Source organism: Scatophagus argus, chromosome 3, assembly GCF_020382885.2.
Source record: "Scatophagus argus isolate fScaArg1 chromosome 3, fScaArg1.pri, whole genome shotgun sequence".
Classification (NCBI taxonomy): domain Eukaryota; kingdom Metazoa; phylum Chordata; class Actinopteri; family Scatophagidae; genus Scatophagus; species Scatophagus argus.
In genome coordinates, this window is record NC_058495.1 from 14,618,038 (window position 1) to 14,633,387 (window position 15,350).

The 15,350-nt window shown below is 40.4% G+C and overlaps 1 protein-coding gene across 1 annotated transcript; it reads left to right on the forward strand.

Moving 5' to 3' along the window:
* The first annotated feature begins 10,168 nt into the window (after positions 1 to 10,168).
* apof (apolipoprotein F) lies at positions 10,169 to 13,376 on the forward strand. The gene is made up of 2 exons (XM_046383925.1): positions 10,169 to 10,356; positions 11,063 to 13,376. Exon 2 carries the CDS (start codon positions 11,079 to 11,081, stop codon positions 12,375 to 12,377), a length of 1,299 nt encoding a protein of 432 aa, XP_046239881.1. The 5' UTR covers positions 10,169 to 10,356; positions 11,063 to 11,078; the 3' UTR covers positions 12,378 to 13,376.
* Positions 13,377 to 15,350: the final 1,974 nt, after the last annotated feature.

Below are 15,350 nucleotides of genomic sequence, written 5' to 3' on the forward strand. Positions count from 1 at the left end.
AACACTTTGCTGTAGCACAGTCAGCAGAGATGCTGGGGTGAATTTAGTAACTGACCTGCAACTTGATAGACATTTTTAGCACTTGAGTGATGTATGAATGTTGTCTGAAAATCAGCCAGTATTAGCCCGTCACAGATATGTCCAAATTGGTGGATGAGTCAGTTGATAAGTGATAAGAAACTACAGTATAGTAATACCAAACGTATGTCGCCTTTATGTGTGTGTCAGTCAGCCATGTAGACTTGGATGCACATTAATGAGATGTCATATCATAAATATAGTTCAAATCCTTTCAATTTGGCTTGATTTCTCTTTTCATTAACTTCAATCTTTTGTAATATCTTGTTTATGTATATAACTACCTGACAACATCACTAATACCACTAAGATTTAATTTGGGGTTTTAAAAGAAGCTAATTTTATCAGTTTTTTCAACACTCAAATGTCATCGTATCATCCTCAAATGGTAGTATTTGAGGATGATACGGGCGATGTATTTGTCAAACAGCAACATGCTGAAACTCATAAGCTTCACTTGTAATATTCGTGCTTTAGTCCTGCGTCTAACCACACAATACACTGAAACAAATGAACGGAGGATCATATGACTTGATGAATGAATTGCTTTCAGCGTGGCTGCAACCACTCACCTGCCCTCCACCCCAACAGAGCAGCGAGGATGTGGTCCATGTGTCCTTCATAAAACAAACAGAATATGTTATAAAGCTATAGGCGAGGCCCTCACAGACAAACACAAACTACTGTCTCACTTTTCCCTCACTTTAGCGTGTTTCTGCGATCCTGCAAACAGACTTATGGGTTGGACAACAAGAGTTCCAACAGTGATTGAGAGAGTGAGCACAACAGGACGAAGTGTTTCCTGCAGATAATAAAAAAATAGCTTACTGTTTGGTTGAGCAGCACTTCTCCTTCCCATCAGACTCACAAAGGTGTCACTGTCAATGTCATCAGCTCTCTTTAACGCTGCATCTTCCCTAACACAGCACTCTGGCTTCACCTTTAAGACAAAACAGGAAATTGTCATTTATTAGGCGACCTAAAGTGTCAGGCTACGACTCACTTGCCTTCATAAAATATTACGGAAATTAAACTAGTCTTACCTCTGGCACTGAATTGTAGGGGTCTTCCTTACACCAGGACCTCACAGGAAATAAGACGAGGCTGACCAACGTGACCAGCAAAGCAAGAGTGCAGCAGTTTGAAATTCTCTCCATCACTCTGAAATGTGAATCAGTGCATTAGACTTAAAGCAGACAAAAACCAGGCTGAGAGTTAGTTTCCCCATGACACTATTCTCTTCTTGTTTGTCAGTCTGACTGACATATCAAGTATTTTCTGCAACCAATTTCAGTGAGACACTGACACAGCTAAACTTAGTATCATAGTCACATGCTTTACTTTGACATGTTTTTGCCAAAATGTGACATTTTAGATTTGGTGTCTCATAATCGGAGCATTCAGATGTTTTTGTATGACATCTGTGTTTTGTGTTTTGAGCAGTTTGGTGGGGTTTTTTTTTTTTCATACATTTGTGCTTTGCAGCGTTTTTTCAGCTTAAACAAAGCAGATGTCTCCTGTCTGTAATAATCTAAATGACAGCTCTGGAAGCTTTTGAAGTATGGACTTCAAAGCTGAGGGAGTGCTCTCAGTCCCTCCGTTAGCGTCTCTGTTAAGTGAGAGCTGAGGTTTACATGTGAACTCACAGAAATCTTTACTTTTTAAACATACATGCGCACATACACATATATACTGCATATCTGCAGCAGAGCTTTCCGGCTCATGTGGGGGAAAAGTATTGATAGGTGTTAAACGTTTTCAGCTGTGCCCATTTGTTTGACTAACAACTTAGCCCTCCGATAAGATAAGTTCACTTCAGCTGTGCAAGCACAGTATTTAGTTGTGTGTGACTTCCTCTAAGCCTGTGTGCAAACTGATTCATATCTGAAAATATTCTGCCAATTAATGGGCTACACTTCGGCTATTATGACTTATATCATGAACAAATTCTAAATGCTTGTGAGGTAACTGCAACACATTTCAGTAATGTACAACTTACACAGGCAGAAACATATCAGCTTGATAAAAACACATTCATTTTTCTCTGAGAACAGGTGAATGGATTTTGTCTAATTTGGTGCATTAATTCATCACAGTGCAAAAGCTGTGGATTAGTAAAACATCTGTTGGCAGTCTCCTAATAATTTCCTAATAGGTTTCTTGGAAAGACACTTAATAGACAGTGAGAAAAAATATAAAAGTTTTAAATTGATCACCTTTGAATGAAACGTTCCAATTAAACTTATTCAGTTCATGGCAGGCTGGCTGAATACATACAACTGATTTAAGTTTGTAAAAAGAAATTTAACCTCCAACACGTTCAGTAGAAATTACAGCTGTGAAATACTGGACTTGTAAAATAAAGCGTCATTTATCAATAAGATGGCTGAATACAAAATTTTCACTCTGATGTGGTCACAGACCCTTAAACAGTGCATTATAAAGACAAATGTGAATGATGAAGTGATGAATGAAATGACCGGTGAATACTGATGCAGGCAGCAGCAGATTATTTGTTTAAGATTCAGCATTATAACACAGCACAGTGTTGCTTTGTAGATGAGACTGGAAACCAGCCCTGACATTCATTCATTCATCCAATAACTAATGAAATTATGACATGCAAGTATATTATTAGTAAATGTTTAAGGATAATAAATTATGAGAAAACAGACTGGAACAGTATCTTTACTTCTATTGGGAATAAGCTGAGTAACTCATCATGATGTCATTGCCTTATCACAATAATCTATTGCAAATAAATGAAAACTACCAGAAAATCCTACCTGTTAGATGTCTAATCTTGATCTGATCCAACAGTATAAACCAGGGATCTGTTCAGCAGTTCACTGGGTATTAGAAGAGCCCACTCAAAATACGTCTTTCCACTCAGCAGCCAATTATTATAGTCCTTGAGCTCATTTGTAATCCAATTAGAGCTCCACCCGACACCCAAACCCCTATCCCACCCCTACACACACGCACACACAATTTGCAGCATCTTTGTGATTGGTCTTTTTGAATAACTGAAAGAACTGAAATGAGATGTCTCAATGCATTTGTAATAGGCAAATATAAGAAAATAAAATAAGGCAAACTTTTCAGCTGGGTTAATGAAATCATGTAAACATTAAAATTACTTATTTCAATGGCAAATAATACTACTACTAATAATGATGATAATTATAATGATGATAAAAGGAATTATGGGGTGTGTGTGTGTGTGTGTGTGTCCCAGGAGAAAATTTTAATGTGTCTGTGTGTGAGTGGACTGGACTTGGAAACAGTGGACGCCCTGCAAGCGGATATTGCTGTCCTGTCTACACTGTCATTGTCTGGTGTGTAAGAGCTGAGAGCCAAATAACTCCCACACTCTCTGAATCAATGACCACTCAGATGACAAGCACAGATTTTCTTCCACAGAGAAAAAGTAAGACGTTTGATTACACCCACCTGGAACTCACAGGGTCAGTAATATCAGTGATAATCCAAACTGTGCTCATCCTTCAATCTTTTCTTTGTCCTATATTGATTCTATAAAACCTTTCTGATTATCTTGAGAATGAAAGGCTGCTTTTCTGTCGCACTGAGTTTTGGCGCACACACACACACCAACTTGGATGAAACTACATATCCACTGTGGCTTAAGTGTTGTTTAGGAGAAGGCTGGCAAACTTGACACACCATATTAGAGGCTCTGTGTGCAGACAGGATTTAGATCCTGTAGCTGGGACTAAAATCACTTTTATAGCACTGCGTAGCTCATGCTGATTTATTGACTCACTGCATTCCAGCTGTTATGTGTTACTTTGCAGAGTAAATGTTAGGTGAAAAACTTGATGAGTTCATAACTTTTGACATTGACTTTTTAACATTTGAACTGATCACTTGGTAGCCACAGTATTAAAGGAAGAGTCTGACATTTTTGTACATATGAACATTTGCTTTCTGGTGGTGAGTTAGACAAGAAGTAGCAGCTGGTTAGCTTAGCATAAATACTGAAAACAGAGGGAAACAGCTAGCCTGGTTCTGCCTACCAGCACCTTTAAAGATCACATGTCATCTTATCTGCAGGGACAGTAACATCCTGGAGACTCTCTTTGCCTGGCAAAGCCTCTTTGCCTCTCTTGGCAGCTGATTTCAGCCAGGAGACAGTCAGGTACACAATCCTTTGTAAAGGTCAAAACAGTCGTCAAATTTCTCCACATTTTTTTCGGACTTTGTAGTGCTTCTTTTGCTCTGTGAGCAAGTCTGTTAAAGTCTGTTTACACAGTCACATTGTGAGGACCTGCCTCACTTATGGGGACAAAATGCGAGTCCTCACAATGTATATCATTAAATTTTAGAGCGAAGTGAAGAAGCTTTAAGGTCAGGCTGAGTTTAGGGTTTGATTAAGGTAAGGGTTAGGATTAGGCAAGTAATGTTTATTGTTATGGTCAGGTGGTGGTTAAGCCTCCAGGAAATTAATTTAAGTCCATGTAATGTCCCCAAAAGTGATTGAAACACCACTGCGGGTGTGTGTGCGTGTTTTATTCACCTTGTGGGGACAAAAATCCATTTACACAGTTACATGTGGGGACTCAACTTCCGCTTCCTCAAACTTTACTTGTCAGTATTATTTTTACAAACACTGAAATTTTTCTCCGCATTTAACCCATCACTGATTGAATGCACTCGTGCAACATGCAGCGAAACACACGGGAGCAGTGGGCTGCCATGTCAGGCGCCCGGGGAGCAGTTGGGGGGTTAGCTGCCTTATGGGGACCAAATGCAAGTCCCCGCAATGTAAATGATTAAATCCTGGAGTGAAGGCTTGGTTTAAGGTTTAGGTTAAAGTTAATTTAGTTTGAAATTAATGAAAGTCTGTGGAATACCCCCATGGGTCTTGAAAACATAAACTCTGTGTGTGTGTGTGTGCGTTTGTTCTCACACTTCCTCTGAATCAATAGCACTTATTTAACACCTCAGAGGTGTTTGATTTGTCACATTGCATGTAAGATACCAAATCAACTTTGAAACTTGATGCATTCTCACTTGTGAAGTTACTCCCAGGACAAACTTGTCAAACTGGTGCATTTGCGTTGCCGTCACAATGTAGTTTTTCCTGTCCAGCACCTTTGTGTTGTTGTTTGAGATGAAGATTTAAATCTCCTTCCTCTCTGCCGTGTTGTCAGCTGTGAAATCATTGTTACCCTCTTCCACCTGCGTTAACCTCCGGATCATCATGTTCTTTAAATGTGATGTCACAGTTTAACATTACAGCCTCCATGTGCAACAAGCGGGGGTTTAGATTTTTAGTCACCCGCAGCAGTTCATCATATTCAGTGGTCTGAATAATAGTGTTTTGTGAGATAAGATAATATTTCATCTTTGCAGCAGTCGAATTAATGGCATTCAGAAGTGGAGGGAAAAAGGACAAGTAAAGGAAACTGAACAAATAAACAGAATTTAATAGAGAGAAATCACAGACTGCCAACAATTTAAGCACCTCTGACAAACTGCAAGAGGAACTGGGATTTTTCCAGCAGCTGTTCTGAAGCTTTCAGTCATGTAACATGACCTTCCGAAGGACATTAGGAGTCGTCCATGAAACTGTATGTTTTGTTGTACTGTATGTCAAATGTTCCTTTTTGATCACTGCGAGAACTTCTTTTCCATATTTTCCGTATTTAATTAGAGTTAGGGATGAAAGAATCCATCTGCCTATTAGGTTTTCATTGATTACTTTGATTTGATTTCTTGAGACACTCTGCAGCCTGTCTAAAAATTAAATCAGGTTTTCAACTGACACAGAACTCAGTTGCTTCTGAACTAAAAATGAAAGTATGTTTATACACAACAGACCCAAACCTGATAATTGCACTGGGATTATCAGTGTGCTCATAAATCACAATGGTGACTCACAACAAATGAGCCAATTCTCTCCAGACACAAATTGCTGACATTTAATCCACATCTGTGTGTAGAGCCGTCAGCTCGTAGCATCAGCATCTTCTGATGATTTTTGATTGGACTCTGGGGGATTTAGTCATATCCATCAAGTAGTGTCAATTAGTCTCAGTTCCCCATAGAAAGAATTATTTATTAATAATAGTAATGTGTTTTATTTATAAGCGCCTTTCTCAAAACTCAAGGACGCTTTACAAAGATTAAACAAATAAGACAAAGATAAAAACAAATACAAAGACAGCAGATAAGAGCAATGGGACGATGTAGTTAGAGGGAGCATGCTATTTTAAAACGGTGAGATTTGAGTCTGGATTTGATGTCTGGAGTCTGGAGTCAATGTTATGGACGCCTGGAGGGAGTGAGTTCCAGAGTTGCGGAGCAGAGCTGCCGAAAGCTCCGCTCCACATGGTGCTGAGGCGGGCGGAGGGCACAGTGAGGTGGATGGAGGAAGAGGATCTGAGGGAGTGGGATGAGGTGGCCATGTGGAGGAGATCGGACAGATAGGGAGGGATGAGATTGTGGATGGCCTTGAATGTAAACAGGAGGATTTAGAATTCTATTCTATTCTTTACTGGGAGCCAGTGGAGCTGCTGAAGGATGGGGGTGATGTGGTGGAATGAGGGAGTTTTGCTGATGATACGAGCAGCTGAGTTCTGGACCAGTTGAAGCTTATGGAGGGATTCGTGAGGGAGACCAAAGGGAAGCGAATTACAATCATCAATACGGGAGGTGACGAGGCTGTGGACAAGGATGGAAGTGGTGTGTTTGACGAGGGAGAGGCGGAGACAATTTATGTTGCGTAGATGGAAATATGCAGACCAGGTAATGTTATTGATGTGAGGTTGAAATGATAAGTTTTGACTCCAATTAACCAGCACACTTTGTGATTAACTCACCGGCCAGAGTTTAGTTGGCAGAGCTTTTTGACTGCTATATCACACAATACCACCACCAACAGTATGAATTTAGTTAGCATGTAATTCAACCTAATGGCCTTAATGATTTTTACTTTGTTCCTTGAGAGGAGCTGAGGCCTCCCTGCACTGCTGGATCACTCTCTCTATCTCCAGCAGGGGACAGTGGAGGAGCAACTTCTCAAGCCTGCAAGGACATGCAGTATGAAGGATATCACTACAAATATTGTAATACTGGTATCCACTCTCTTCTGCTTATTATCATTACCAGATATGTTCAATTTTAATCAAGCCATTTCTTCTTTTGTGTTTGTCAAAATAATGCAACAAAAACAAGTACAATGGTGCTAAAATTATTTAAACCCGTGATAACCTATTTTTGACTATTTGGACCCAACAATGACATATCATTATCATATTAAGATTGTTATGACCCATTTCACATTAAAGGTGCATTAAGTGATTCTGGAGAAATATAATTGATTGCCCAGGCTGTCAAACATCAACCCAAAGCTTTGGGATTTTACAACCTGGGAACCGAACTCAACAATCAACCTTTTTCAGCAGAGCAGAGCATGTGGGTATTTGTCTGTGTCCATCTACATCCACATGAGCCCAAATGTGGGTGTGGATGTTTTTTTAATGGGTGGATTCGGAAAATAAATGTGTGCACTTTCTACACCACACCCTCATGAAGGACAGATGATAAATCAACTGCCATTATATTGTTTAATCTGTGATGGAGCTTTAGTTCCAAGACAAACTGGAAGTTTACTGCAGGATTTTTCAGCACTGACAGGATAATATGAGTCAGTGTCCTCTGTGGTCACACATAACACATCACCTCCAGTTCAGAGTATCTCTACTCCACTATGGAATACTTCTGATGAGATACTTCTGTTGGTTTATAAAACAGTTTATAGTTTAGTTTAGGTCATCTCTTATGGTTATCTTTCTACCCGTTAAATAATTTTCTTGCATCACAATTTAACAGCAATCACTATTTAAAAAAAGACATGATTAGTCACATTAATGTGATGAGAAACTCTTTTTCATTTTGAGGATTTGGTTTGTGGATTGATTTAGTATATTTTAAACATTGATTTTACAACCTGTGTGTTTGTCTCATAAAACCACTTGAATACATCATTACAATTGGCTTATCCGGTGTAAATTGCTCTTGATTTATTGGGAAAATCACAAGAAGTGTTGCCACTGTCTCTACCGTCTTTAAAATCGGGGCCTTTTATTAAATTGCATTTGGGACTATTCATTCATATCTTGGGCTGCTCTTAATTTTTACTCTATTGTTAGATCTGTTTTATTTGATATTAGCTAATCTTTATAGTCTATTTCATCTTTGTCCTTTTATGCCTTTTTATGTCTTATGTATAGCAATTGGAATTGTTTACTTCATGTACTGCCTGACTAAGCTCACCTTAACGTGCACCCCCTAAAAAAACCACATACAAAAATGACTGCAAGTTGAGGGGATTAGGTTTCTCAAACATTTCTCTGTGGATGATTGCCTGGCACTTAGAATTTAAATCCTGGATGATTAAATAGCTGATGTGACTGCTGTTAAATACTTAAAGTGGAGCAGAACAACTAAATGCAAGGTGCTTACTTTGTAAACCACTGCTCTCCTAAAATGAAACGTTGTATTCATATATATATAGTCACATACAGACATTTCACAGGACAAATGGATATCACACTAACCTTAAAGTATAGCACTATGTGGGGGCTTCTGATGGTCACTTTCAGGAGAAAGGACAACAGTTTACAAAAGATAAACATTGTAATGGGGAATAAAACCTTATAGGTGGTTCAGGAATTTAAGTAAGTTAAATCTAACACACATTTTAGGACACTGTGATACAGCCTTTGATGCTTGTTTTTGGCTACAATGCACTCTTTGGTCTCTGATGGGCCTTACCCTTACTGTTCAGAAGGGAGGGGGATAAAAGCTCTGAAGTACTTCAATAGAATAAAAACATTTTGTGTGAGTGGAGGAAGTGTGTTTGTGTGTGTGTGTGTCTGTGTGTGTGTGTGTGAACATAAACATAAAATAGCATGAAAGGAAGTGGGAGGAAGACAGGTAAATAGGTCGAGTAATAGTGGGAATGGGTGTAAGGTGAAATTCTTTGCATCTAAATAAAATGCAAAGGCAGATACAACCATGAAAAGAAAGACGAACACTTGCTGCTTGCATCCATTTTCTATACCGCTTATCCGTCAGGGTCACGGGGGAGCTGGAGCCTATCCCAGCTGACTACGGGTGAGAGGCGGGGTTCACCCTGGACTGGTTGCCAGTCAATCGCAGGGCCGACACACAAAGACAGACAGCCACACACTCTCACACTCACACCTAGTAGCCAATTAACCTAATGTACATGTTTTTGGTATTGTGGGAGGAAGCCGGAGAAAACCCACGCAGGCACAGGGAGAACATCCAAACTCCACATAGAAGGGCCCAGACCGGGATTCGAACCTGGAACCCTCTTGCTATGAGGCGACAGTGGTAACCACTGCACCACCGTGCCACCCTAATTATTTAGATAAACTTAATAATTCCAGTATTCAAATTCCTTCTGCTTTAGGTAAATAACCCATTAAAAAAACAAACAAAACATGGGAATATCTTAAAAATGAAAGCTCACAAGCCTGAAAACCGGGCTGTATTTCATAGCTCTAGACATCTCAGACATCGACAGTGTAATCTAGGGCATAGTCAGGCTGTTCTGGGTGCTCTGCATGCCTGTTGCTATAATGTGAGTGAATGGGGCTTCATTGAACAAAAGAAGTTAGTTCATTAAAGTGATGTGTTAAGATGTAAAAATATATGGCCAGCGAGCAGACATGCAGGAACAAAAAAATATATATTATGATGATGAGTTTTACATTGATTTCAGATCCTGTTTTTATGAAGGAGTTCAGTCTTTACCTCAGATAGCCCACTGTTTTCCACACGTCTCGGGCTGTATAAGAGATGAATTTGCTCGCTGCATGAGGGAATATTTCTTTCAAGTATCTGGGTCAAAGACAAAACCTACAGAGAGAGAGGGAGCAGAGGGAGCAGAGGGACAGAGTTTGGAGGGGGGCCAGCTTAGAAGATAGCAGGGAAGACAAACAAGAGTGCTTTAGAACAAATGGACTTTCCCCACGTGAATCAATATTCAAGCCCTGATCTTCCTGTTGAGCAATGAGGCCAAAGAGAAGAAAGACAGATGAGATGGAGGGAGGGCTGTGGGATGTCATGTGTTAAGAAGCAGATTCTCATTGGAGGCAAAGAGAAAGAAGATTGCTATGCATGTTTTGAGGGGGGAAAAAAGGAAAACAAAAAAAGGATTCTACATGCTGAAGCCATTTTGGTTGCACTGCTACACTTTGGATTCCGGATCTGATTATTAAGGTAAGGTGCTGGGAACACACGTGACACAGGATCAGCAGATGCAATGAAATTGTGAAATTGTGAGGAACAGCCTTTCTATTTTTAGATTTAGTCAGTGCACGATAAGGAGGGCATGCATCAGTGTTTCAGCTCAGCGTGCAGGCTCCATGCTTGGATGCATTCCTCTATCTGGAGGAAAATTTTGAAAAAAAAATTGAAATATACTTTTTTTTTTTTGCTCTGTTTATGGAGTGAACCAATGTTTTTCTCACTATTTCACTATTCTTCTTAAACGTGAGAATTTTGACAATGTAATATTCTCTCACTCATAACTATAACTCAGAACTGGTCTTAGACTGACATTTTCCTCATGTTCTTGCTCATGTTACATATCTACTCATGTAATAAGATTATTTTACTCCATATTTGGTTTAGGCAGAGTAAGTTAAAATTCTTAAAGCATACAGTTTAGACAAATGACTAGTTGTGCCACTAGAAACATTAACAAATAAGGATGGGTGGATTCTATTCAGTTAATATCTGTGTGAGAATAAAACACAAATGTACTCAAAAGCAGGATTTATGTCGTTTAGAATATACATATAGAATATACAACAAAAAAAACAAAATTGTTTTTTCTGTTTTTCAAATCATTTGTTCAGTATGCGTACTGAGAACTAATTTGTTGTGATGTTGGTTTGATTGTTTCTTATGCTCCTGTGTTCGGTGTAGTGGCAGTGGAAATGATGTCCTCCAAGTTGAAGTGGCTGATTGTGATCCAGCTGCTGCTGAATGAACAGGCTCTGTGCAGGGTCCCACCTTCTCTGGCGCTGAGAAACACTCTGGGAGCGGCCTTCCATGGAGAAGTAGAGGAGACAGCCAAACAGGATCATCATTCTGTCCTGGGATCCCAGCTCCACCTTGGTCGTGTATCAGTGATGGCACAAAAAGAGGAGAGAGTCCGATCTGCCAAACATGTAATCACAGGCCTCCGGGAAAAGCTTCAGAAGCACATTCAAGATCATCTCCACATCCAGGAGAACGTCAGCTGTGAGGAGCTGCTTTCTGCCAGCACCATGGATAACCCATCATCCTCTGTGTTCCCCCAGGAACTGCTGGGTCTCTCTTTAGTGCCTGTGTTGGTGGTGGCAGGCTGCCCACAGGAGGCACAGACCCTGGTGCTCAAACTGTACGACCTGCTGGGAGTGGCTGATACAGAGGAGCTCCTGATGGAGGTGGAGGGTCTGATAGAGAGGAGGATGAGCAAGTCTGCTTCTACACCTGCACCTGCATCAGCAGCCTTGCCTCTGGAGAAGGAGCGAGCAGAGCTTCACATAGAGGCTGTCATGTTTAACATTCAGCAGTTGGCCATGGTGGAAGAGGGTACCCCAAAGCAGAAAGGGAATTGTGATGGTTGGACCAGAGTGAATGGAACCACACTGGCGGGAACAGCTGTGGAAGGAGCCACAGGTGATCTACAGGAGGCTGTGAGCACTTGCGAGAGACTGGGAGTCCTGTGTGCTGGCGTGACTAACACTGGACTACTCAAACCTGGGAAGTACCAAGCAGTGTTTAAGAAAGGTAGTCGCATCCTACCGTCTGAATCCACAGAGTATGAGTGCTGGATCCGTCAGTGCGCCATGGAGAACGATGTTTCCATCCCTGCTGCTTCAGCTCGACGGATGAAGCGAAGCCCCCACAGGAACTGCATCAACAAAAGTGAGGAGCGCGTGTACAACGTGATGGAGTGGATCCCTGCGGTCAGCACCCTCTACAACCTCGGCACAGCTGTGTACTATGCCTCCGTCAACTGCTCTGAAACAGCCAAGGAGAGAGCCATACTCAGTGCCGTTGACCTCGGCACAGATGCTCTCATGGTCGCCACAGGCGGGACCGCCGGAGTGGCAGGCTATGCACTGGGCGCTGGCGTGAAGACCGGTGTAAAAGCTGGTGTCAGGTACCTGCTTAACTCCATGAAACAGGAAGACGACGTGCTGGTGAACCAGTTCAGCTGGGAGGAAGGCGTCATCACCATCCAGTGAAGCTTGTCAGGCCTGTGAAGCTTTAGCAGTAAATATCGTTGTAACTAGTTGACACGATGGCAATGGATCAGTGTTTGTTAAATGACATGGTTGAAGAGTAACTAATTGGTTATAATCTAGATTATTTGGAGAACACGATTACAAGTTATTAGTCCATTTTGAAAAGAGAAAAATGCTTTTTTTTGTGTGTGTGACTGCACGCAAACTTCATTTGACACAATAATTATTCCTCATTGAAGATGAGGTCAGCTAGTCTGTAAATTCAATTAAATTAGCCTACTTTTCGAGAGACACAATTTCATCTAAAATGTACTGAAAAGTACACATTCATTGTAAATAATCTCAGCAATGTATAAACATAAGAAAGGTTATAAATTAAGTATTGAGCCTTTTTTGCTTTTAGAAAAATAGCTCTTTTGTGCATAATGAGTATAATAGTTGGACAATTTATCATATTAAGCAGCAATTTCTGAAGAACTGGTCTCAGGAAATCAAACCTTCAATCCCTCAAGACTTTTCTTTTTCCCATCCATCGATTTCTTCTCTTCACCGTTCTTCACTCTTGTTTTTCTCATTCTCGCACATTTTCTCATGTCAGAGTCACATTCTCACCTCTGGTGTGACCGCAGGGACAATAGATGGAGAACTAAATTTTGTTGTTTTATATGATTATTCTTCAAATGTCAATAAATTGTATATGAAAGCACACACTCATATTGATTGTATTGTGACATAAAACATATAGGTAAAGTGGGGAATTGAAAAAATGTGCACACCACAAGAAAACATTACTTGCATGTTCACACTAAGCTACCTTTTCAGGGGTAATTTGAGGATGACTGGCAAACTGCTGTTTTTAACTGTTTGTTTTTCAGTAATCTTTCCACTTTCTTGTAGCTGGATGTTTAAATTCAGTCAGATTTCACCTGTTTGAGGGTATAACGGTCTTTACAGATGGATGGGTTGAGGCTAATAGGTTATCAGTGAAGGGTAGCTTAATGCGAACAGAGTAACTGAGTTTCAGAAACATACTGAAGGGCCCAAATCTACTTGCTGATTTTTTTTAAAAACCCACAGTGTCCTGTAAGAAGAAAATAAAACAGTTCCCTGTAAACATAAAGATGAAGAGGCATCTCCTTTCACTGAACCCTGCTGCAGTCCTCAGCCTCCATGCAGAACAATGTTTCAGCATGTCAGTTAGGAGCACAAACACCAAGCAGCTGCAACATTAAAACCACCTGCTTGATGTTTTGCAGGTCCCCTTTGTCTTGCCAAAACAGCTATGACCCTTCAGGGGAAAGGACACAGGACCTCTGGGGGTATTTTTTGGTCACTAGTATCACAATGTTGGATCCTTTGGGTCCTGTGCATTAAAGATGTGGAGGGTGGATTGGGCTTATTCTGGCGCATCATGCAGATTCTTCATCAGGTTGGGATCTGGGGAGTCTGCATGTAGTTCTTGTGGTCATTGAGACATTCCCAAGCAGTTTTTGAAAAGTGATTCGGGGGGATACATTGTCCAGCTGGTGGGAGGCTGATGCTGACAGGAAGAGGGGGTAGTGTGTTTGGTGTCAGAGAACATCCACATGATTGTCAGAACCCAAGGTTTCCCTGCAGAACACTGCACTGTAGATGGAGGATTAACTCTATTCACTTCACCTGTCAGTAGTGTTAATGTTGCAGCTGTTCAGTGAATATTTGTGATATGAGCTGTGAAAGTCACTCATGGTCATGTGTAACTACAAGAGGCAAATAATTAAAAATGAACCACAATCATAAATGTGGGTTACACTCTTTCAGATCATTGCAGTTAAGGCAAAAAGCACAGATGTAAATGACACAATTAATGATGACGTCAATTTAACTCCTTTGGTGCCAGGCCAGGTCATCGCTTACTGGGCCACTTGCATAAAACAAAGTCATTGTTATTATTTTGACTAATATCACAAGCCACAAATCTGTTGCTAAGAAGATCTCTGGATCTCTGTTTCTGTGTGTTTGTCAGATAGGCTCAACAGAACACACAGCTGGCTTCCTCTTACTGGAAAAGGGGGATTTAATTTAATTAGAGGAGCTACACTAATTTAAGATCTGTTTAATAATGCCACATAAAATGTCCATTTGTCTGGAGGGAAAATAACTTCTGTTTTAAATCTTTTTCTCAATAGGTGGTTGGTTGAAGTAAAAATCTTCTACTGGCACCTGTGTGTTTAAGCACCAGTAGAAATAACTCTGTGGGGCTGTTCAGAGATATTTATTTCTACAGTCTGTACTGTGGCTGACACTGTGCTAAAAATAAACCCAAGTCAGAAGACAATTTACATAAACCTCAATCGCAGCATCTGTGCATTCAACATTTGAGGTTGTCCTTTGCACACTTGAAAATAATGAAATTTAAACAATCTGACAAAGTGTCTACACCCTACAAATACACACATTACACTTAGTTGAATTATTATATTTTGTATATTGGTGATACAGATTTACAGGGAGCATTAGACCACATGCAGGGTAGGTTAATTGGTGGGTCTAAATAGCCCATAGGTGTGAATGTGAGCAATAAATGGGTGTTTGTTTCAAAATGGCAGATGAGCTGGTGACGCTGGTCCAAAGTCTAGCCCTTCCTCTGGTCCAAAATTAGGTGCAATTGGCTCCAAGCCCCTGCCGTCCTGCAAAGTGTTCATAAGTAATAGATGAACCTCAGAAGTTCCCGAGCATCTTCCACAGCCCCATGGTGATAATTTTCTGCATGGCAAACTGTAATATCTCATCATTTAATCAAAATCCAAACTTTTATCTGCAGTAATTTCTGCAGTGAGTCAAGTGTGACATCTACTGGTAAGAGTCGGAACTTAAGAATAGTGCCAACGTTATTGTTACATAATGTCCACAAATTGACAGTTTTACGGAGTGGATCGAAAAAAAAAGAAATTACCAGGTAATTATGTTAAAGCCATACATTCTCAGTAGACA